This window comes from Pistacia vera, unplaced genomic scaffold (assembly GCF_008641045.1).
Source record: "Pistacia vera cultivar Batoury unplaced genomic scaffold, PisVer_v2 Contig184, whole genome shotgun sequence".
Lineage (NCBI taxonomy): Eukaryota > Viridiplantae > Streptophyta > Magnoliopsida > Sapindales > Anacardiaceae > Pistacia > Pistacia vera.
This window is the reverse complement of record NW_022195938.1, coordinates 419,520-442,481: the sequence shown is the minus strand read 5'-3', so window position 1 is coordinate 442,481 and position 22,962 is coordinate 419,520. Positions and strand designations below refer to the sequence as shown.

Here is a 22,962-nt window from a genome sequence, read left to right as displayed (position 1 = left end):
TTTCATTAATATAATATTCCCAATATACAACATTCTATGAACCAAACACACTTGAAAGAACTTTGAAACATTATCTAGAAACTCGTTTATTTTATCATAATTGATCCGTTTACCCCTGAAATGAACCGCCCGATAGGGAAATTCCAACTCATTGGTGGGCTTTTCCTTTTCAATAATACTAGATGTACAAACAAATCTTACAAAGATTTGTGTACAAACTGATATGACATAAAATGAATGGACGAGTTAATACAAAAAGTCAAACTCATCATCTTCTTCTTCCATTCATTTTGTGTCACATCAGTTTGTATATAAATCTTTGTAAGATTTGTTTACACTTTGCACATGTAGTATTCCTTTTTGGGTCCTTAGGCCTAATATTTATCCCAACAAAATGTTTAAATACATCAATCCTTTCAGCAAAGATAAGTGGAACCAAATTATAACTAGAAGAATATGAACTTTATTTATATTATCCAACAATGTATACAAATACATATGACAAATGGAATGCACAGGCTGTTGAAACATTATTTATTTGTCACTCTGCACAAACTCAATACAAACATGAACACTGGGTATAATTTTCCTTCTAATTTTATCTACAGGATAAGAGAAAATACAATTACCTGCAATCTAATTCTAAGCTGTGGATGTAAAACGCTTTACTGGAGCTTTGAGGGAAGAAAAGTATTTAGCATCTGCTTTTTCAATTCCATCGTAAAGATAACTGAAGGGAAGCATTTCTATGTACTTTCCACTTCCAGGAACAATCTTCAATTCATCATTTTCCCAGACAATCCGTCCTCCAGCGATCGTCACTTCAACTTTTCCCTGAAAAACCATGATATTATAAACCTTAATGAGTTTTGCTTTTGATTCAGAAAACATATACGATACTCTACATTAGACACCCACCTCCTCCAGTTGGGTTTAGAGAATTACGAGTTTCACGTATTGTCCTACACACTTTACTTAGTAAAACTTGGATTTGTCTCTTACCCAACTCTTTTCACTAGGCTTAGAGTGTGTTCCCCCTATAACTTGAACCTAGAATACCATCATTTCAAAAGAGTTGGAAGTACCAGTTGGGATAGTTGTAATTCTCTTAACTGCACTAAAGAAGGTGGGTAGGGTATATTACACCTAATTTACCTCTTCGCTCATGTGAGCCTTAAACCTTCTACAACATCAATATATATATGCATTAATCATTTTCATAGGCCTGGTCCTTCTAAGTGCAGGCATAAATTGAACAAACCAATGAGAAAGCTCTCTCTCTATCTCTCGACAACGGGTGACATAATCTACTGATTATCTAAATTGAAGTAAATAGCAGCAGAGAACTTACCTTTCCTCTCCTGCCCTCATAGACATTTGTATCTGATCTAGAGTGGTGAGACGTTGCAGTAATTTCAAAACTTGAATTTGGGTTGAGAATAATTATATCTGCATCAGATCCAACAAGAATTGCTCCTTTCCTGGGATATATATTGAAGATCCTAGCACTGCAAGTTTTTTCAAACATAGTTTATTTGCATTTCAGAATTCAGGCATCAAAACAGGGATTACTTGTAAAACAAACCAGTAATTTCTTTGTAACCCCAAAAGTTCATTAGTAAATTGACACAAGGTAGAAACATTATGTAAAGAACCATAGTGAAAGCACACCATTCAGTGCTTGTTATGCGGACATAATCAGTCACGGAAATTCGGCCCGTTTCCTGCAAGCGTAATTTTTAGTGAAGAATCAATTACATTCTTTCATTCAAATCAAACTTATAATATTAAATAAATAAACTAAAAACTGAAGAGGCTTACCACCATTGTATCCCAAACCAAATGCATTCTCTCCTCAATGCCTGCATATGGTGATGGTCGAGGAGAACAAAATTAGAAAGTGAAATGGTTACAACTGAGCCCACATAATAACAAAGGGAATGTGTGGTCTCAGAAATATAAGGGACCATTCAATTATTACCATTGACACCATTTGGTATTTTTCGGAAATCATCAATGCCATAAGTTTTCTGTGTAGAATTAAAAGTACAATGATCGGTTCCTACAAGCTGCAAAGTAGAAAGTAGCATGAGAAGCAAATTTCAAGTGCTCTGTAAAACAAATTGATGGAACCACCTGCTCAAATAACTCAATTCCAACACACACACACAAGAACTGTATGGAAATAAAGCTCAAAGGAATAAAACTGAAGATTAATATTGAAACAGAAAGAGATAACAGTAGCAAGAAAAGTGATTCCAGTCCACTTCCAGCAATTCGAGGAGCTGGAGACCTCCCACAAAACCTATATGATTCAACTTGATACCTCCCTTATCACACCCTAGCTATTTATACCCAATTACTTCCTATACTACCCTTCCCTAACAACTTTATTCTACCCATCCACATGCATGAGAATCCCGTAACAAACTGTAACAAACTTCACCCATTCTTTTCCCTTGCTGTAACCATCCACACTCACACCCCTTTCCCCTTAGTGCCTTTACTCTTAGTGCTGCCCCTCGACTTATAGACTACATTGATAGGGGGTCTATCACAAATATATCAAGGAACATGACTTACATAATCTAATGATCAAATTTCTGAATGAGAACTCATACATTTCCCTTCAGGCTCATAGTTCTTTACCTAAGTTTTACAGATTACTCTTTGCGGAGACAATGGTTAAAAATAATAGTGTCATGGCAAATGCAGACACTAAAATCTTACTGCCTTTTCCAAACTTGGATTTTAACAGAACCTAAAACTCTGGAGATCATATAAATCTAAGAGTCTCACTTTCTCATTTGCAATGTTCATGTAAATATAGATAAGAGGGAAACCTGCAGAACTCCAGTTGCAAGGGCAGCTTGTAGAGCTTTGTCATGTCCTGATGCTCTGATAGGAGGACTCATGACATACCTGAAATATGGAAGTTTTAATACTTCAAAAGATATTAGAAAAAAAAAAAAAAAAAAAAGAGATAAAAATATGGGAATTAAAAGGAAGAGCAAAGATTCTTGCTTTGCTGCTGTGAGGAAGTCTGAGGCCCATAGCCAAGAATCATCAAGGGCTAATCCAGAAACTACAGGCTCTCCAATAACCCTCTGCCCTGCAATTTACAAAATAAGGGTTATCATTCCTGCTAATAGTATAAGCATCACCAACAGAACATAGAGTCAAGAGAGGATAGAGGATTTTTAGAACATGATTTAGATATAAACATATATTCTAACAGAGTCGAGAAGAAAGACTTAAAAGGAAATAGACCAGCTCTTACAAGATGCAACTCAGGATGCTACCAAGTCAAGACTAAATACCCTCAAAAGACAAAAATTTGTGATAACTTGATGAAGTTGAGCTGAGCAATTCAAGTTGTGAATATCAAAGGGAGACTAAATCAAGCTTAAAAAAATGCTAGGTTATGCATAAAAACTCGTTATTCATGAACTAGTAAATTTAATATATTGAAGAGTTCGAACCTGATTTTCGAGCTTTAGAGATTTCTTCCATTGCATCAATGCTCATCACATGAACAACATAAAGAGGTGTATTTACAAACTTGGCCAAACGAATTGCACGAGAAGTAGCCTCTCCTTCCAGCTGCATGGACATTGAACTAGAAGCTCAATTATATTTGGAAACTGAAGGATGCAGTGATGCACAAAGACATCCTTACACAATATAATTTTCTAAAATGAGTAAATATAATTTGCATGATATAAAGACAGATAATCTCAATAAAAGCAATCATCAATAATTCTTCATAGTAACATAATATAATTTGATTAAATGAGTATATATCAATAATCATCAAAAATTGCAAAGGGTAGATAACTCCGATTACTAAGAATAAGAAAGTAAGAATGAGCAATATCAGCAAACAATATGTGTTTACAAAATTCAAAAACACATTTTGAGAATTACCAATGGGGGCCTTGAAAGAGCATGTCCCTCAGGACCAGTAATACCAAGTTCAATCATTCTTTTCTGTCCTTCAAATACTGCATCTCCATTTTCTGCATGGACCATAGCCAAGGCACCAAGAGATTTGCACCTCTTGAGTCCTTCTAGCAGGAGATCATCATTGATCATAAAAGAGCCCTTGTATGCCATGAAAAACTTGAAAGAGTTGATACCTACAAGTTGCATGTTTAAATTACTATATATATGGAAACCAATATAAGATGAGAATAAGCTGATAGCACTGTTCATTGATTCATATCAAATAACAGCAAGTAATTAAATCCACATTATACAACCTAGAAATTAAAACCACAAACCTTTCTCCTTGACCATAACTTCCATTTCCTCAGAAACAACTTCATTCCATTTTGTAATTGCCATATGGAAACCATAATCCATGCAGGAATTCTTAGCTTTTTTCTTATAGGCTTCAAAACCAGCAGTTAAACTCCCATCGACAGGTATAATAAAATCGATGTGCATCGTTGTTCCACCAGCTAATGCTGCTGCCTGACCACTGAAGAAGTCGTCAATGGTCTCAGTACCCATAAACTCCATAGCAAGGTGCGTGTGAGGATCTATTCCTCCTGTCAATGTTCCAGGTAAAGCATTTGTAGTGGTGAGCTGGGCTCAGATCATTGTAATCACTTAGGTACTAACAATCATGTGGGCAAAGTAGTCAACCTAAGATACCTTGGGTTGAAATTAGCATCATAATACAACAAGCTAGTATCATATAATCCATAATTTGTGTACATAGACAAAGAAATATGCAGAGACTTCTAGAGTCTCGCTCCTCCCAACATGAATTATGAAATTCATCAACAAAAATAGGAAATCAACACCAGCCCCTCAAAACAGTACTCATCACCGAAAACACACAATCACATGATACTCCTTAACCAACATCATGGGATATGACACAGAAAACATTGAACTATAAACCTATTTTGGCCAGAAGTGATATACTAGAGAAGGATTACTCCGATTCAATCATTTCAGTTGCACAAAATTCTGTTTGAATCTAAAACAGAATATGACCCAGAAGAGATATATACATAAATAATGCAAAATCATCATTATCATTTTATCATCGAAACGTTTTTCAGCATACAACCTTTTTCTTGACTTTCATGGTTGAACAATGAAAACACCAATTTTTTGTATCATTAACCAAAGTGTGAAACTTAACCTGGCATAACATATTTTCCAGTAGCATCCAGAACAGTTACATCATCACCAACCTGCCAAAGTCAACCAAACTACTCAGCTGTCATGATACTCCTAAAATGAAATAAGAGAACACCAACATCATATGTATGCTCGTCCAAAACTTAAAAGGGAACCTATAATATAATAGAAAACTACCTTGATGTTAGGGTGAACAGCAACAATGATCCCGTCCTCCACATAAACATCAGCAATCTCCTGATGGTGAGCATTCACAACTGTTCCTCCTTTGATCAAGATCTTTGATGATGATGAAGATGATTTTATTCCACACTTGGGCTCACCATGTACAGTCCCAGCATCACAAAACTGTAATTATAAATAAATCAGTCAATCCAACATTTGTGTTAGCTATTTGGCTCCATTAATTTCTACTTCATTTTCCTTCATTATTTCTCAGTCACCAAAAGGAAACTATATATTCCAAAAAAAAAAAAAAAAAAAAATTCCTCAAACATTTTCCAAATTTCGATTTCAAATCCTTTTTCTACTGATTTGGTATTAGCTAGAAATTTTTTCATTAAAATTTCAAGAATTTAAGTTAAATCATCCGTAAAGTTGACTAAACCAGTAAAGGAACTTTCATAAAATTCGTTTTTAAAGAGATGAAAGTTTCTCTCGTATATTTTCTCTTTTCATTGTTTGAACGTTTCTAAATCAGAAATTAAACAAATAAATATCGAAGAGAATTGAAATATAAAGAAAAGTAAGTGAATTAGTACCAGATTGTCTGACTCGGACTGTGAAGGAAAAGTGAAAAGAAGAAGAAGGAGTGAAGCGAGAGAGATGAGTTGAGAGGACATGGCTGATGATAATGAGTGCTGAGTCAACTCGCTCTCGGTCCACTGAACGGCATCTATACAATTGCAATATCTTCTCTGGTTTTCTATTGGCTTTGTGAGCGGGGTTTTTTGTTTGACATTTGAAAATCCATTTTGATGCTTACATTAGTTACATACGGAATCTCCATTATGATCGCCACTTGGCAATCATCCATTGGTTGAAGCTTCCTCGCCCATTGCCATTGGATCCAGATTTCCAAGGTCCTTGCCCAAATCTTCACGATGGAAAGCTTTGAAAATTAATAAAAGACAAATATGGGTGGATCCCACTGAGCTTAAAAGTCCATAATAATGGCGGATGGATGAAATGAATATTTCCTTTTGTCTTGTGTGCCACTTTCGTTCAATGTAGCCATAAATTAGAGCTTAATAAATCAATGATATTATCGAAGAAATTAAGAAGATAGACAGCTCATTCCCAATGATAAAGGAAATTGTTTTATCTATCTGATAAGATTATTTAGAACAGTTGGAAGCCATGTTAGGTCATGGTAAAAGCATTCTTTCCTATGTAAAGCCTTTTCCTATCTCATTGTTTCACTCTTAAATATAAACAAGAAGTCATCTTTACAGGTGGGTTTAGAAGAGTTTCCCCACATTTCCCTGCTGGACTTCTTAAGAGGCAGAAGTGAACAGAGTCGACACCTTGGCCATGCAATTTACAATTTACTCAAAGAAGACGCAGCAGTAGCAGCCATGGCTAAGTTGTTCTCAGAACAGACATCTCTCTCTCTTTTTTATGTTTCTTTTTCTTTTTCATTCTGATAATGGTATTTGATACTTCTGAGCAAGTAAAGAGGATGGAGATCCTTTTGCATGATTCAGGGGGTAGCCCATTCGAAATACGGGCAAAGGGCGCCTCTGGTGGCAGTCCAGTTACCACACCCGAAGAAGAAACTGCCATGTTTTGGTCCAGGTTTTCGGATCATTCGCCTACTAGTTTTAACTCCACAGAAGCAGTATATGCAGTGATCTTTGTTTGGGTCAGCTTGTACAGGAGGGATTTGGACGAAGGGCAAGGAATGATGGTGCTTTGTCCTGTAGGGTTGCTGGGTGGAGCTAGGTTGGCGATCCAGAAACGGCTGCATTGTTAATGGATGTTCTACAGACTGCCACACCAGTGAGTTTGTTATGGTAAACCGAAATCCACGATGCATGAGATGGGCAAGCAGACAGGCAGTGTTCTTAGCATCGTCTAACCCACAGTGAGCACGGCCTTCCCACACCAGGCCAGCAAGCTCAACAGCTTCTTTAAGGTTGCATTTCACCCCACCAAATACCTCATGGAATGGAACCTTCAAGTTGATCCATCTGGCAACAATCGAAACATAGATTAATCCATCAGTATGTTTGTTGTGGATAAAAAATGGGATGATATCTAAGAACCGGACTCATAATTTTCATTCTCTTAAAAAAGTTTACTGTAGTCGACCGAGTTTTTGATATGTTTTCATCTAAACAGCGCGAGGTTAGATAAAGGCGAAATTTTGTTTTTATTACAAAAACAGGAGTGAAACATGGATTCTTTCAGCAGTGACACACCCAATGAAGAGACATTGTGTTGCTTGTTCTCAGTTCTCGTTTCTTCAACAACAAAAAGACTGGTACAAAATAGACGTTCACTTTTAATACACTAAAGATCAGTAATCCTTTTTAGAGGAGACATATGAACCGTCAGTGCTTTTACACCACGAGTTTATACATCCCAGGACCGTACAAGAAATGTCTTATAACCCAGAATGATTAGAAAACCCGCAAGGAAAGGATAACACCTATCCCTTTTATTTTTCAAAAGAATTTTCAAGCATTTACCTGTTGAAGTATGGTGGTTTCCGGATCCTCTTAAATCGGCACTCAGATTCCAGCATTACTCGACAATCCCAGTTCGACCATGTTACAACGGCAAAGTTGGTTTGTTTGATCCCCTTTTCTTCAAGCCATTGATCATGAAGAAGTAATGCTTCGCTTAGAAGAACACCTTTATCCACCTGAAGGCATTGATACAGATCTATTAAGAAGAAATCTTTATTGGCACAAGGTAGAAACACCAAATAACCTATTAAATTTCCAAGGTATAAATTTGGCCACACATGACACGAAGGACAACAGATTTGTTTCAACCTTTAAAACAACAGATTAGAGTGACAACCAGGGTAACAGATGTAAACAAGGCACTGAATCATCCTAACTATTGCAATATATAATTGTAGCACATATTTTCTAAAAAGAAGAGTAAAAAACAGAGCTTGCATGCTCCAATAATGGAATAAAACAGATAAAAAAGGAAGGCACAGCACATTGTATGCAAAGCTTACAGCAACCAACCATTATATGTTGCTCCTTCTACATAAGTAAAATAAAATTCCTTTTTCCTTTTATAGCAGCAAAATAATCACATGGGATTAGTCCTTTCAAGAAGTTTAAAGAAAGCTGCAGGAGCAAAGCCTCATACCTGGGTCTGCTGAATACCAGTGAGCTCCTTGCAGAAATCACTCAGGTGCTGATTGTATGTAGGCCGCACATATATTTGAAAATAATCTTCAAGTTGGCCAGTTGCACTGTTCACTATTACAGATGGGAACTCAATAATCTCCTGTGGATGGAGATTCCTCTCTTTATCACAGGTTGCCTCAAAGTCTATGACAACGAAATATTGAAACTCTTGGAATTGAAAATCTGATGGGTGACTCTTGGATGATGCTCGGAAGGGCACATATTGAAATCGATTATCCATATGAAAATAATACTCACTATTCATGGGATAGAAATGGCCTTCAACTGAATGAAAGTGGTTCTGTTGTGCCTTTTGTATGTCATGATGAAAAGCTGACCAAGCATAGTACTCTTGTTGGTTCACTGGTCTATAATAACTACCATTGGGGACAGTAAAAGACATACTGCTGAATGAGCTGTCAGGCTGCATGAAACCACCTCCTGAATTGCTGTTTATTCCATCTTTAGGCTCTGACAACCCTTCCACATAACTCCCACTATATTGCAAGTTGTAAGGATATACCTTATTTTGAAGGCATCTCCCAGGTGCCAAACAGTACTTTTGCATTGTTTCTGAAATAAAAGGTAAATGTAAGCAAATAAAACTTCAAACAAAGCCATAGTTTAAATTATAACAAAGGTGGAATATATCAACATAATAGAGACAAAATCAGGTGAGTAACAAATTCTTCAAATTTCAAAATCATGATAGCTTCATTAATAAAATTACCTTTCAATAAGCAACTCAAGAGTAATTGCAATTTCAACTAACCAATTGAAAATGATTATACTGTTACATATTTCTCATTAAGACAGCAAATGATCGAGCATTATTAAAGTGTTTTGCAGAACATCAAGATTGATACTGAATAATTTCACTTCTAAAGAATTTACAGGATTTTCTTTTCACTCATCAACGGTGTTTGCTTGCGATTATTCATTAATAGTCTTATCTTCACAATTTTTTGGTTTAAATGCATGCTTCTGTCAGATAGCTTGTCCTTATTACTCTATCTTCCTATTTTCTATTTAGCGATAAAAAGAATAAAAAACGAATATTTTTCCTTCTAAAAAACAAGGAAAAAGAATGACTGCCATACAATCATTCCATCACAAAAGAAAAATTGATGGTATGTTAAATTCCAACAATAGATATATGGATACAAGCATATTGCTAGTTGCAATCCGCAAAAAGTGGTATTACCATTATGCAGAACATATAAAGTATTAACAAACACATATTTAAACTTCATTTTGGAAAATGTTCATACTGTAATCGCAATAACAATATTAAAGAACTACTTTAGTGGATAGTTGGTAGTAAGAAAACAAGGTAGTTGATACTAATAATAATTCATTAGTTTAAAGTTTTCAGCCTTCTGTCATGGGCTATGGTAGCAGGTATAATTATTATACTCTATCAGTATTGTTTTTCAATAGGGGAAAAATAGCCATCCAATGACTGCAACAGTGAATCAGTATGGATATTTTGACCATTTTGAGTCACTCTTGGTTGCAAAGCCCAGTAACGGATCTTTCATATATAAGAAATAGCTTATAAACTTCTCCTCAGTCACCAATATTCATGACTTATCTATGAATTTCAAAATCGATGGATGAAATATATCAACAAAAACATTTGACATTAAAAAGAAGATAGAAAACATAAGTTTACTTAATCATAGCTTATAACTTTTTTCCATTTATTTAAAATTTTCTGTTAGTTTCATGAAGGGACATATAAGAACAACATCAAAGTAGAGTCTTTAACAGAATATAAGTAAGAAAATGTCCAGTAAAATCATAATAAAAGGATCGCTCCACATCAAGTCAATCATAAATAGGTCATTGAATTTCTAGAACAGTAGACGGATCTAATAATATAAGGGCATAACTAAATCAGAGACGAAACATAAATAGTTCTAACAAGTGCAAGCTACCCTCTGGGTCCCCACAAGGCAGACAATCCAGCTTGCATAAAATTCTGCCATAGTAGTTGACATTCCTACTAACACCTCCATTTAAGCTTGGTTATCCTAGAAGCCACAAAACTTTCTCAGGAAACCTAAAACCTAATCACCTTTACTTTTTTAATTCTTTTGAAGCAACCAACTTCAGGGACATTATGTCGCCGCTGCTAGTAAGGAGGAGTAAGAATGGTTAAGCACATTGGAAAATGTACCAACAAGCACATCATTCACCCAAAACTCGTATCCTACATCAAGAATTTGCTAGCACTCTGGAAAGAAGTAGCAACAAAAACTCCAGAACAAGAGATAGTCGATTTAGGCATATTTCATATCGTCAACAAGTCAATGTTTGATCAAATATTCAACCAAATACCCTCAATCCCAGAGAAAATATTGTAAAGTCACAGGACTTCAAACAATAAAAAAATCTGAACAAGAAAAATAAAGAGGCCGAAAATTAAAGCAGAACCGAACACATCCTCCTCCTACCACCTTTTCCCTCGCATTTAATACGGAAAATCTAATCGTAGCCTAATATTTAAGCTAAGTGATTCAAAGCAACATTGTCCTGGCACAAAACTAAACATTCCTTTCCGTTTAATACCAAAAATCTAAAGGTAGCCAATCACTAATATCCCATCTTCAATATATAAAACTCTCTACTGCTTAATAGCTACAGCATTGTAACTCTAATAACTGAAAAAAAAAAAAAAAAAAAAAAATTCGAACCCAACCCCACAATTTTTCTAAACGCATAAATTAACTCCCCAAAACACCATATTAAACAAAATAAATCGAACCCATTAAAACCCATGTTCCCATAACAATACAAACGCTAGATAATCCCAAAAGAAGTGAAAAATTCTCGAGCTTTTCATCTAAATACCAATGCGCATGAAAAATAAACACCAAAATCAACAGAAAGAGATCAAGCAATCAAGTTGAACGCCCATATATATATAAATATATAATCATACCTTGAAATTCAACGGCCATGATGATGATGAAGATGTTGTTTCTGATGGGTGATCAGATCTCCCTCTAAATTTTTCCACCTGAATTAACCGCCAAACTAACAAACAAAAAGAGTGAGAAAAAGGAACAGAACAAATTGAATAAAAAGAGAAAGAAATTGTTGGTTTGGCATTACGTGATGGTGGTAACAGAAATTAGGTGAATAAGTTGTTCTACATCTTTCCCAAAACAAAACCAAACCGGAACCAAAACTCTGAAACCAAACAACTTACACGGTATTTATCTCTTACCGTCATAACACTTCTCCATACTAGTGGCTCGTGTACGTCTTCGTATATACTCGCTGTATTTTTTATTTTTCACAAACCTCCGACCATTAATAAGAGGAATGCTACACTCACATATTTTATAAAGATTTTCATATAAAATGGTGTGATAAAAGATGAATAGAAGACTGAATTTAATGAATTTGATTTTCACTCTTTCATTCATTTTTTGCCACCTTTGACTTTCACTCTTCCATTCATTTTTTACCACATTTCTTTGTATAGAAATCTTTGTAAGTATAGTATTATTGCATTAATAAAGACTATTTATTTTGAATCTTTTCTTATTTATATTTGAGTTAATGACTTAATTGTCCTTATTAACAAAAATCTCTATAAAGTTTTCCAAGTTATTAGTATCCCACGATATGTATCGTACAATATGATTCGATATGAGTTACCAACGATACGTATTAGAGAATATATCCTAAATTTTTTGATACGTGGATATGTATCTTACGATATGATATATATCGATTTGTATCCTTATAAATATCGATATAAACCGATATGACTTTATTAAATTGGGCCGAAGGCGCAAAAAAAAAAAAAAAAAAATCGGGTCTAATTCGGGTCACCCGGCCTGGTTTACTAGGACCCACCTAAATTTACCCTTCCCTAAGTTTATCCTAGCAAGATTCACTCCTAATTAATTAATTTTAGGGATGGTATTAATTTTTAAAAAAAATTTATTATGTTTTTTGAAAAAAAGCGTATCCTATGATACGATACAATACGCGATACACGATTCGAAAAATTAAGTTTTCAATACATGATACGATACGCGATTGGACAACAATGTTTCGAATAACAAAAATTTCTTTATAGTTAATGAACAATTATTAAATTCTTAAAATTTACACTATTATGAGTTAACAAATATTATTAAATTTTTTAAAATTGTTGATGCGTGATTTTTACACCAATGAAACGCACGTGTGAAATGCTGAGCTGGCTCAGAAGACACACGTGAATGCAAGAAAAATGTGAGTAAATACAACCTATTTGAATTGAACTAGAGCTTGATTGATTGATTGATTGACAGACAGACCGAATTTCCAACTAGATTCCTATTGAGACCCTTGACGACCTACCAGATGATCATCCTAGAGTTCCCTCTAGCAAAGTTTTGTCAAAAGACATAGACCGTGGCATGGCATTAGTTCTAGCTCTCATTTCTTGCTTTTCATAGCTAACTGCCCAGACAAAGAAGGTCCGAGAAGGCTCAGGTATGATGAAGTCTCAATCGATTCTCACTACCGAATCGATTTCTCCCAAGGCTAAAGAAAGCACTGAGCCTACTCCGAAAATGCTATGAGAAAGAGGATCTGTTGGTTTAGGAAAACTAAAACTTTTGGTTCATGAAGAAGCGGCCCCTTCGCATCAAGATAGTCAATCGAGAGGGGTGTTGGGGTCTTCTTCCTCAAATTGGTTATCAGTGAAATGACTCTCATTGGTTGGAAGTACCAAAGACTCCCTAGCTTCCTGAAAACTAAAGTAAGAGCATCTTCTTCTTCAATTGAGCTAACAGCTCAAATAGCAACGATGGTAATGACGATAGCTTTAAAGGAATTGCTTTAGGGATTGGATTTTGATTCCTTTCTCTTCGAGGCGAGGCATATGAATCTTATCGATATGCCACTAGCTCAGGAAAGATAGACACGCACACCCCCTTTCATTACCATTACCTGCCTTTCTATCTTAGCTACCATGCCCGGCGCCGGGGAGAGACTGGGAGTGCTTTCGAGAACAAGAACACATGCACCGGGAATTCATCTGCAGAACAGCTCCATTGCCTATCCTCTTTGTCCCAAATTCGTCTCCTTGCTCCCGAAAATCCACTCAGAGAATCAATATAAGATAATATAAGAATAGCTCCTCCAGTAGCCGGACTGTCCCACTTTTTTCTGACCTTCCGGTTCTGAATCCGTAGGACACTTCTCTGTTCTCATGTATACCTACACGAGATCTCGAACTTTAAACGAAACATCACTCTCCTCTTTCTTTTAACTTTCTCTCTATCTTGGGGCCAAACTCACACTTTCTGGAGCTATAGCATACATTGAGCCAGCAGAGAGAGCCTTCTGGAATAGCAAAAGCCTTTGCCTCTATAACTGCCTCAATTCAAAGAAAAGAGAGACATTGATTTCGCCCTTCCTTGTTGAAGGGTTGGGTTTTGGTGAGACGTTACTTGTTATAAAGAAGGACGAATCCGCCTTTTCAATTCAATCTTCCACTTTATTTCGGACAGTCAAATATAAAGACTCTTTGTTAGCTCTTCGTGCCTCATTGACTTCGGATTCAAACTGAACTAAGACTGAGACTGTCCAACTAGAGTATAGCCGGAAAGAGCTCTTTTTGTATTGAAAGTGTTTTCAAATAGCAATCCATCGCGTCGGTAATAAGACTTAGAGTAAATGAACGATTCAAGCTCCTTACAAAAGGCAGTTCAGCTTGATAACTCGATAAACTATATTGTTTTGACAGAACAAAACCACTCTTCAAAGGTGGGATCGATCCCAACCTATTCTTCTTAGCCTAACAGTCTATTCGTGGAAGTAAATTATCCAAAAAGTCTCCTTACTAGACCTAACATCCTGTCCCCGCCTAAGAACTTGAGAAGCATTTTTTGTATAGGTGGCACTGGACAAGCTCTTAGGGAATAATCTCTTTCTTCTTTATAACTTTTTTTTTTCCCAAGACGATCTATGGGCGGAGTTGGAAGTATTCTCTAACCATAATAAGCGACTGGGCGATTTATTGCCCGAACTTGTGTTCTCCTCTTTTAGAGAAAGCCTAGTTAACGCATCAAACAATTGAGCCGGAAAGCATTTTTACTTGTTTCATTCTTTGAGTTGACATAGCCTGCCTACATGGCTATTAAGCAATTTATAACTAAGTTAGCAGGAGAGGTTTAGCAGCTGCTGGATTGAATTTTCCTTCTTGTATGTTGACATAAATCAAAAGTTAAGCCACAAACCAATGCCTTAAGCCCTTTTACGTTACGGTTTTTGAGATAAAATATACTCGGTCCACTATATCTAATTCTTTTTCGAAAGATTATAACACTCAAGCAATTGCCCCTTACTCTATTCCTTTATAAGGTCAGGAATAGCGATCTGGTCTAGCTTAGCTCATGAACTCCTAAATGAGAAGATTCCTAGCTACTTAGACTTGTAAGACAAGAGCGACTATCAAGACTAGAAAAAGAACAAGAAGAAGTACTATATGTCCAGCGCGCAGGAAAGAGAAGACATGACAGCCTGACTTAGACGACTAATGACTTCTCCGACGCGAGCTCCTACTCGTCTTAGAAGTCGAAATCGGCATCGGGACTCTTTGAATAAGAATAAAAAGCCCATAAACACAGCACTCGTTACTAGCTTCTTCTCTGTCTTTAACTTTAAAGTGGTTCGGATGCTAAGGAAGCAAGTCCTACGTCCACTGTTATTTTATTAATGATAGAGGTCAGGTCGCATTAGCTGATTGACTTACAGATGATGGTACAAGCGAGTGAATGCTATAAATTATAGAGAGAGAGTAGCTAATCAAGAGTAAAAATGAGCGAATCCCTTGAATGAGAGAGGAACTCTCAATTTATAGTGGAATGTATTGAGCTAATGATTACTAGATCTGTGAGTTGGTGGGATTATCCGCGCAAATCCTTCTTTATGTCACATTGCCACCTTCTAGAGTGATTTGCGCAATTTGGCGCAGGGATTGGATACGTGGGATCACCACAACTTCTGGCTGGTCTGGCGCGCACCCACTATTCTAACAGAAGCAGGCTGCGGGTGTACCCATGTTCTGACTTTTGCATGCTGACTGGGCCTTATGTCAGCTCTATATTTTTCAGGCATAACATAAGTCCCCTAGTTTTTAAGGTTTGAGGATCGAACCTTGGAAACTATAAGCCATGCCACGATTGGATGATTTCAGGAAATTTTGGTGATTCTAACCTGTTTGAAAATAGGTCGGGGTAGCATTCTTTGCGAACACGGCCTCGCATGATCACTGCTCGCTAAGGATGAGCGACCTGACTTCGTCAAGCGTCACCAGTTGTGCTTTTGGTATGGGTGCATTTAATGAAGCAGTCTCTGCTCTGACAGACGTTTCATGTGAAAGAACAGCATGCATGAATGAAGAGTGGTGGAAATGGAGAAGAAAGCATAAAAAATGGATTCAAGAAAACGGTTTTAAAAAACAAAGGTTGAGAAGAAATTATACATACTCCTTTGCTTTGGATTGATGAAGATTAGCTTCAAAATGATGAAACTTCCACACTTTAACACCACCTTGAGAGATTAGAGAGTGACCGTGGGTTTGAGAGAGAGTTTTGGTTTGTGTTTTTTGTGAACTAGTCAAGAATGAACAAAAATGCAACCTTTTGCACTTATATATACTTGGGCAATATTGCAATTATTTATTTTTCACTTCCAAGCCCAATAAAATCTTATTTTATAAAAGGACCCCACGAATTTAATATGCTACCCTTTGAATAATCAATATTATTCAAGGGCCCATGTAAACTAAACTAGTTTACATTAACAACCCAAAAATTTACCCCTTTTTACCCTTTAACTATTAAAAGGTTATTTTTGTTCATCTCATTAATCTTAACACTTTAAGATATAATAATTAAATATAATTAATTATTGCTTGACCATTTTAACCCTTAAAATGTCACAAATGATTTCTATGTAACTATTACTATAGAAATCCCGTTATTACCCTTGGAAGGTGCTAGCCCTCTTCGGATAATCATTTCTCTCTCTCATCCTTCTCTAACTTCCCAAGGCTATTGGTGTGACCATGTAGGTCCACCGTGGATTAGCCGTGAGCCGGTTCTGGATGAATCCGGAAACCTGTCCGGAGGCCCAACGACTATGGTAAACATCTAGCAATGTGCCATAGTCCCTAAACCACGATGAAGAAATACTTCATCGAACCCATTTCAGATCATACGTACCATGCAGGTAAAGTCCCTCCATTGAGATATCCTAATCGAGTATGGATTCATGGAACGTCAAAATCCTAAACTCGATCTTCTACCGAATTGTCGATCAATATGTCCGGAACTTGTCATCACAAACTTACTTTTGTATGACTAATAATAGACTCTGGCCAGAGATTCAGTTTTCCGACATTTATCGATGTTCGTCTAGGAACTCGAATCCGGATGGAGTCAGCGGTACTCCCGATCCTATATTTTCGAGTCAATGGATCCCCTCTTGACCATCGTTCGTTTCCGCATATGAACAACGCATGACCAAATAGGCTTTATTGTACGAAACATGATTAGTCTCGTACTTATACACCGTATGAACCATACGCATCCATATCGGATCCGACTACAATGTCTCAGGTCAAAGGACTACATCGTGCACTGATATAACCAAACGATAAATCATTGACTACATGCTTTTCCAAGTGATTTGTCGTTATTCGGTCACGTTCGAAAAACAGTTCACCAACCGTTAATCCATATCAATGCCCCAGTGACATGACTATCATCGTCATCCGTACTTATATCAACTCATGATATCTTTCGGAAGCATCCGGTATGCCTACTGTGCAATATAGTTGCCCAAATTTATATTGCTTCCGTAGGGAACCCTTTTCGATAATTCATTTACCTATTAAATGAATCATCTGGACAATTCATATACATACTTTATTTTAAATGCATGACTGAATAAAGGAAGCAATTTACATATATGAATTGAAGAACTCTTTCTACTATTATTTATGATATATATAGATACAAGAAAAATGCTCTGAAACCGACAACACGAATGGTTTCTAGGGCATACACTAATGTACACTAACATCATGTGCGTGATAAGATCCAACCAGGCGTATTAAATGCGTTGTATGCTGACACGGTACCACTTTATCAGAACATTAAATGTGTGACATGCTGAAACGACAGCTCTTATCAGAGCATTAAATGCATATTAGGGCACAATTAATGTTGGGAGAGAAAGAGTGCCGTCGCTTGAGTTTTTCAACAGAAAAGATGAAGATTTGATTTTTCTTTAATCATGACGCTCACTCTTCATCACTGATTTGCGACACGTGGTCGTGATCAACGGTGAGAAATTTTGCCGCCCAAACGTTGTTTTGATTCTGAGAAAAACAAGCGTCGTTTCATGCGCTATAAAAACTCAAATCTTTCTTAGGCAATGTCACCACACTCGTCTTTTTCACAGAGAGCAAGAGATTTTCGCAAGCTTAGAACTTTTGTCTTCTGCTTGTCGCTTTTGCAGACCAGTAGGATGGACCCCTCAACGACCAGATCTGAGGAAGGAACCGGTTCATCCTTGCAGGGTGCTCTGGGTGCTCTGAGTGCCACTCCTGAGGTCTACTTGGTACTTACTGGGGAAGAGCTCGAGAGGGTGGTAAAACAATATGGTATCGACGTGGAAGTTTTCCGTCATGTGGCCCACTCATCGCGATACCCATCCAATGGGATGGCCGCGATCTCTGAGGTGATCATCAAGGGTAGGGGGCTGATCCCCTTCCACCCTTTTGTCAGGTTGATCTTGGATCACTTCGAGATAACGCAGATGTAGCTCACTCCGATCGCGTATGTCATTGTCGTTGCCATGTACATTGCATGTCGTGAGAACGGGCTAGACGAGCTAACCGCGACGGAGCTCGGCTGCTCGTATTACTTAAAAAAGAGCAAGGACAAGGATTCTTATTACTTGTCCAGGTGACCTTCTATTGCTGAGGGGATACACAGCTACCCTAGCAATGGGGGGGCCTATGAAACGAAGTTTTTCTTCTTTTGTTACGACGGCCATTGCCACTTTCAGGACCCGAGTAGGCTCTTTTCCCTTGGCGAATTCATTAAATTTGAAATGCGCTTTCTTTCTAACGACCTGTTTCTTTTTTTTGGCAGTTAACAAGACGACCGACTTAGGGCTGCTCTTCGATCTGGATAGGATCGTATCTTTTGGCTTACTGCTCGAGGCTAGTCACGACGCGAAGAAGCTCGTGACGATCGTGAATCCGCGAAAATACAGTTTCTTCAACGCAAACGCTTCTTTAGAGCCCCCATTGAGTAAGTCTTGCTAACTGGGTCTTTTCTGGTCGTGAAATGAATCACTTGTTAACTATGCTCGCATGCAGCGACTATGCCTCCGAAGGAGTCAGAGCAGCCGCGACGAAGGCAAATCAATTTTCCTCGGTCAAGGAAAGCCAAGGCGACCGATGTTGCTCCTACCATTCCCCCGGATGAAGGTGCAACATCGGGCCCCCCGGTGCGACCTTCTAGAACTCAGTAACAACCTTTGGAGGACGCACCAATCCGAACCACGAAGGCTTCCTAGCCATCGGCTGTTCGCTAGAGGCTAAAGACTATGGCTCAACGACCAAATAAGAGAAAGCAAATTTAGGTCGAAGAGTCTGGGACCGAATCCGAGAGCGATCAACCCAGGAGGTCACAGCCAGATGTCGGGAGGAGGTCGGGCAACGAACCGACGGGTGACACGACCCTTGCGGAAGGCGCGAAGAAGGGAACTCCAGTGCTAGACTCGCTGGGGAACTTACCGGAGTACCTACAGCCGATAGTCTACACTTTGTTGGAGTGCGGACTCTTGGAAACATTCGAGCAGTCCGTAGGCTCCAACGACGTGGACCTGATGTCCACATCACTCCAACATTTAAGCAAGGTAAACGAATTGTCATCGGCGAGGACTTTCCTTAGTTTCTTTCAATAAACTAACTTGCTATTTTTTCTTGTTCGCAGGCCCTGCTTTCTATGCACCTGTCCCTGGAGAAGGTTCGGTTAGGAGCTGCAAAGGGGGAGGTCGCACTGAAGGAAGAGAACACAATGCTCAAGCGAAGCCTGGAAGCCGCTGAAACAGAAAGAAACCTGTCCTCTGAGTCAACGAACCGGTACCTAAACGAAAGAGACGCGACTCTTCGCAAGGTGGACTTCCAAAAAGCGGAGCTCAGAAGCATGGGGAGGAAATAAAGGAGCTTCAAAGGACCATAGCCAGACTCTCCAAGGAGGTCAGAGAGAAGGACCAGAAGCTCAAAGCGACCTATCTGCGGGCCTTGCGAGCAGAACAAGAGAGGGATGCCTCCGAGAAGCATAGGCAAGCTCTTGAGGCTGAACTTCAGGTAAGTCAGGGAAAAGTTGCTTCTCTGATAGAAGAGATGTAGAATCAGGCAGCGGAGGTTGAGGAGAAGGCTGCCGAATGGACAATCGAGTCTATCTATGCCATGCGGCCGAAGAACCCGCATATTGATATGTCCGATCTCCTGGAGGATTGGCAGGAAACTCTTGGGTCCATGGCGCGGCAGGATGATGAAGCGGCGACCGCCCGAAGATCCCCAACTGATCAGCCTTAGGATGACGAGATCGTTCCTCTAGGAGTTAGATCAGAGCTAGCAGTCGTACCATTTTGCCTGCTGTACTCTTCACATTAATGAAATACATTTTGCTTTTACAATTTTTGTTCACTTTATTATACATGAGTTTACATTGTGATTGCTTATAATATTGGAACAAGTCTATGCGAACATAACACATTTATACAAACAAGATTACATGCAAAGACTGTTCAAGCGAACAGAATAATATTTACAAGGAAATAATTTACAAAGATCAAAAATTAATTTACAAGGATAACTGAGTTTGGAATTACTGATAGTAAGGTCGAAGATGCTCAGCATTCCAAGCTCGGGGTACTTTGGAACCATTCAGCCTTTTGAGATGATAAGTCCCCGGTCTTATCACTTTATCGATGCGATATGGACCTTCTCAGTTCGGTCCCAACACTCCCGCACTTGGTTCCCTAGTACCGAGAAGAACTTCCTTTAATACAAGGTTGCCGTCCTGGAAGTCTCTTCGTTTGACCTTCGAATCAAAGAACCTCTTCGCGCGTTGCTGATAGGCTGCTATTCTTAGCGATGCCTTGCTGCGATGTTCTTCAACAAGGTCTAGACTTTCTCTCATAAGCGTTTCGTTGTCGGCTTCATTATATAAGTCCCTCCGAAGCAAACCAGTTCCTACCTCTATAGGAATCATCGCTTCGCAACCGTATGCTAGCGAAAAAAAGGGTTTCTGAGGTAGAGGTTCTCGGAGTTGTCTTATAAGCCCATAAGACTTCGGGGAGGTCGTCAGCCCAATTCCCTTTGGCCTTACCAAGTTTGGCTTTTAGAGTGTGCTTGATGGTTTTGTTGACAGCTTCAACTTGACCATTTGCTTGCGGTCTTGCGACTGAGGCGAATTTTTTATGAATGCCCAGCTCGTCGCAAAACTACTTGAACTCCTCGTTGTCGAACTATTTACCATTATCTAAGATGAGGGTATGAGGAATTCCGTAACGGCACACAATATTCTTGAAGACGAAGTCTTTGAGCTTTCTGGTCGTGATCGCGGCTAGCGGTTCGGCTTCCACATATTTGACTCCCCCTTTACCGACTGGCATGGGACCGATGAGATCAATTCCCCACATGAAAAATGGCCAAGGGCTAGTCATTGTTATCAACTCGTGGGAAGGAACTCACGGTATGTTCGCGAACCGCTGACACTTGTCACACCTCCTGACAAAGTTGTAGGCGTCTTCTTGGATTCGGGGCCAATAGTACCCTTGACAAACAACCTTGTTCGCAAGAGATCGTGCAGCGGTGTGATTACCGCAGATCCCTTCATGTATTATCCTCATGATGTAATCTGCTTCGTTGCTAGTTACACATCAGAGGAGAGGGGCGCTAAACCCTTGCCTGTACAGCTGGTCCCCGATGAGGGTGTAACGAGCAGATCTTATTCGCAGAACCCTTGCCTCGACCTTGTCATCAGGCAAGGTCCCATCCTTGAGGTATTGGAAAATAGGAGTCATCCAGGAATCCGATTCTGTTATATTCACGGCTTGTTCGATCGGGCTGATACTAGGGGCCTCGATGAATCGAACAGGAATGTTATCTGGTGCTTTTGAGTCCAACGATGAGGCTATCCTTGCCAAGGCGTCTGCCACAGAGTTGCTATCTCTGGGAATCTGAGTGATCGCGAAGTGCTTAAACGGCTCGAGTGCGGCCTTAGCTTCTTTCAAATAGCGGATCATATTTTCTTCCTTGGTTTAATATTCTCCTAAGATCTGCTTAACGACTAGCATGGAGTCACTATAGATACTAATCGCGGTTGCACCCATTTCTTTGGCCAACCGCAATCCAGCGAGCAGAGCTTCATACTCGACCCTATTATTGGTTGCCTTAAATCCGAACCGGAGGATGCCGTGAACGCGAGCCCCTTCGGGAATCAAAAGGAGAAAACCTGCACCGACCCTCTTTCTGTTCGATGATCTATCAACGTAGAGGCTCTAGGTCGACAGGATTTTGAGCAGTTTCTTGAATGGCTTTGCTGGGCTGTTGCTCCGTTGCACTTGGAAAATATGAGAATTTTGAGATGAAGTAAGCAATAGCCTGCCCTTTGATAGTCGATCTTGGCTTGTACTTCAGATCGAACTGACTTAATTTCATGACCCATTTAAGTAATTTACCCGATGCCTCTAGCTTCTGGAGGACCTGCCGGAGCGGGTAATTAGTCATTACATAGATCGTATGGGCATGAAAGTAAGGTCGCAGCTTTCTGGAAGCGATCAGCAGGGCATAGGCTAATTGTTCCATTTCCGGATACCGCATCTCGACATCCAATAGACGCTTGCTCGCGTAATACACTGGCCATTAGACCCTTTCCTCTTCCCGAACTAAGGCTGCACTGACCAAAAACTGAGAGATGGACAGGTACAGGAGGAGGATCTCTTGCAGGAGAGGCTTGGACAGGAGAGGTGGCTTCTTGAGGTGTTCTTTTATACTTTAGAACGTCTGTTCGCACTCGGGAGTCCACTCGAACTTCTTATTGGCCTTCAGAATATTGAAGAATGGTAGACAGCGATCTGTTAGTCTTGATATGAAGCGACTCAGCGTCGCTATTCGCCCATTAAGGCTCATAACCTGCTTTTTGCTAGTCGGGCTTTCCATATCGAGGAGAGCTTAGATTTTCTCGGGGTTGATCTCTATTCCTCGTTGGTTAACCATGTGTCCTAGGAATTTTCCTGAGGATACTCCAAACAAACACTTGAGAGGTGTTGTAGATAATCATGCAAAATCTTACAGATATTGCATGATTAAGTGTATAAATCTATA

At 38.9% G+C, this 22,962-nt stretch overlaps 2 protein-coding genes across 4 annotated transcripts; both read right to left on the bottom strand.

Annotated features, from left to right (window-relative positions):
* Positions 1-440: 440 nt before the first annotated feature.
* Positions 441-6,152, bottom strand: LOC116126770 (dihydropyrimidinase-like). The gene is made up of 13 exons (XM_031412435.1): positions 5,919-6,152; positions 5,335-5,505; positions 5,159-5,210; positions 4,284-4,553; positions 3,928-4,139; positions 3,483-3,603; positions 3,025-3,112; positions 2,844-2,922; positions 1,982-2,069; positions 1,822-1,862; positions 1,672-1,724; positions 1,352-1,508; positions 441-834 (listed from the first exon to the last, which is right to left on the bottom strand). The coding sequence occupies exons 1-13, from the start codon at positions 5,997-5,999 to the stop codon at positions 643-645; spliced, it is 1,605 nt and encodes a 534-aa protein (XP_031268295.1). The 5' UTR covers positions 6,000-6,152; the 3' UTR covers positions 441-642.
* A 245-nt stretch (positions 6,153-6,397) lies between these two features.
* On the bottom strand, positions 6,398-11,854 carry LOC116126771 (ERI1 exoribonuclease 2-like). Of its 3 annotated transcripts, none has more exons than XM_031412438.1 (5): positions 11,767-11,854; positions 11,479-11,573; positions 8,491-9,104; positions 7,851-8,026; positions 6,398-7,349 (listed from the first exon to the last, which is right to left on the bottom strand). In XM_031412438.1, exons 2-5 carry the CDS (start codon positions 11,495-11,497, stop codon positions 6,860-6,862), a joined length of 1,299 nt encoding a protein of 432 aa, XP_031268298.1. In that variant the 5' UTR covers positions 11,498-11,573; positions 11,767-11,854; the 3' UTR covers positions 6,398-6,859. The 3 variants fall into 3 exon arrangements, with proteins under 3 accessions (XP_031268298.1, XP_031268297.1, XP_031268296.1); XM_031412437.1 differs by having other exon boundaries at positions 11,749-11,837; XM_031412436.1 differs by lacking the exon at positions 11,767-11,854 and adding an exon at positions 11,652-11,762.
* Between the last annotated feature and the right edge of the window lie 11,108 nt (positions 11,855-22,962).

What these genes read in the sequence shown, in the direction of transcription:
- LOC116126770 (XM_031412435.1), bottom strand. Translation starts at nt 5,999, where the DNA reads ATGTCCTCTCAACTCATCTCTCTCGCTTCACTCCTTCTTCTTCTTTTC. An exon ending in GACTTCCTCACAGCAGCAAA is followed by an intron (nt 2,923 to 3,024) that starts GCAAGAATCTTT and finishes TCCATATTTCAG; the next exon opens with GTATGTCATGAGTCCTCCTA. An exon ending in ATGAGGGCAGGAGAGGAAAG is followed by an intron (nt 835 to 1,351) that starts GTAAGTTCTCTG and finishes ATGGTTTTTCAG; the next exon opens with GGAAAAGTTGAAGTGACGAT.
- LOC116126771 (XM_031412438.1), bottom strand. An exon ending in CTGGTATTCAGCAGACCCAG is followed by an intron (nt 8,027 to 8,490) that starts GTATGAGGCTTT and finishes CAATGCCTTCAG; the next exon opens with GTGGATAAAGGTGTTCTTCT. An exon ending in AAACCACCATACTTCAACAG is followed by an intron (nt 7,350 to 7,850) that starts GTAAATGCTTGA and finishes GATTGTTGCCAG; the next exon opens with ATGGATCAACTTGAAGGTTC.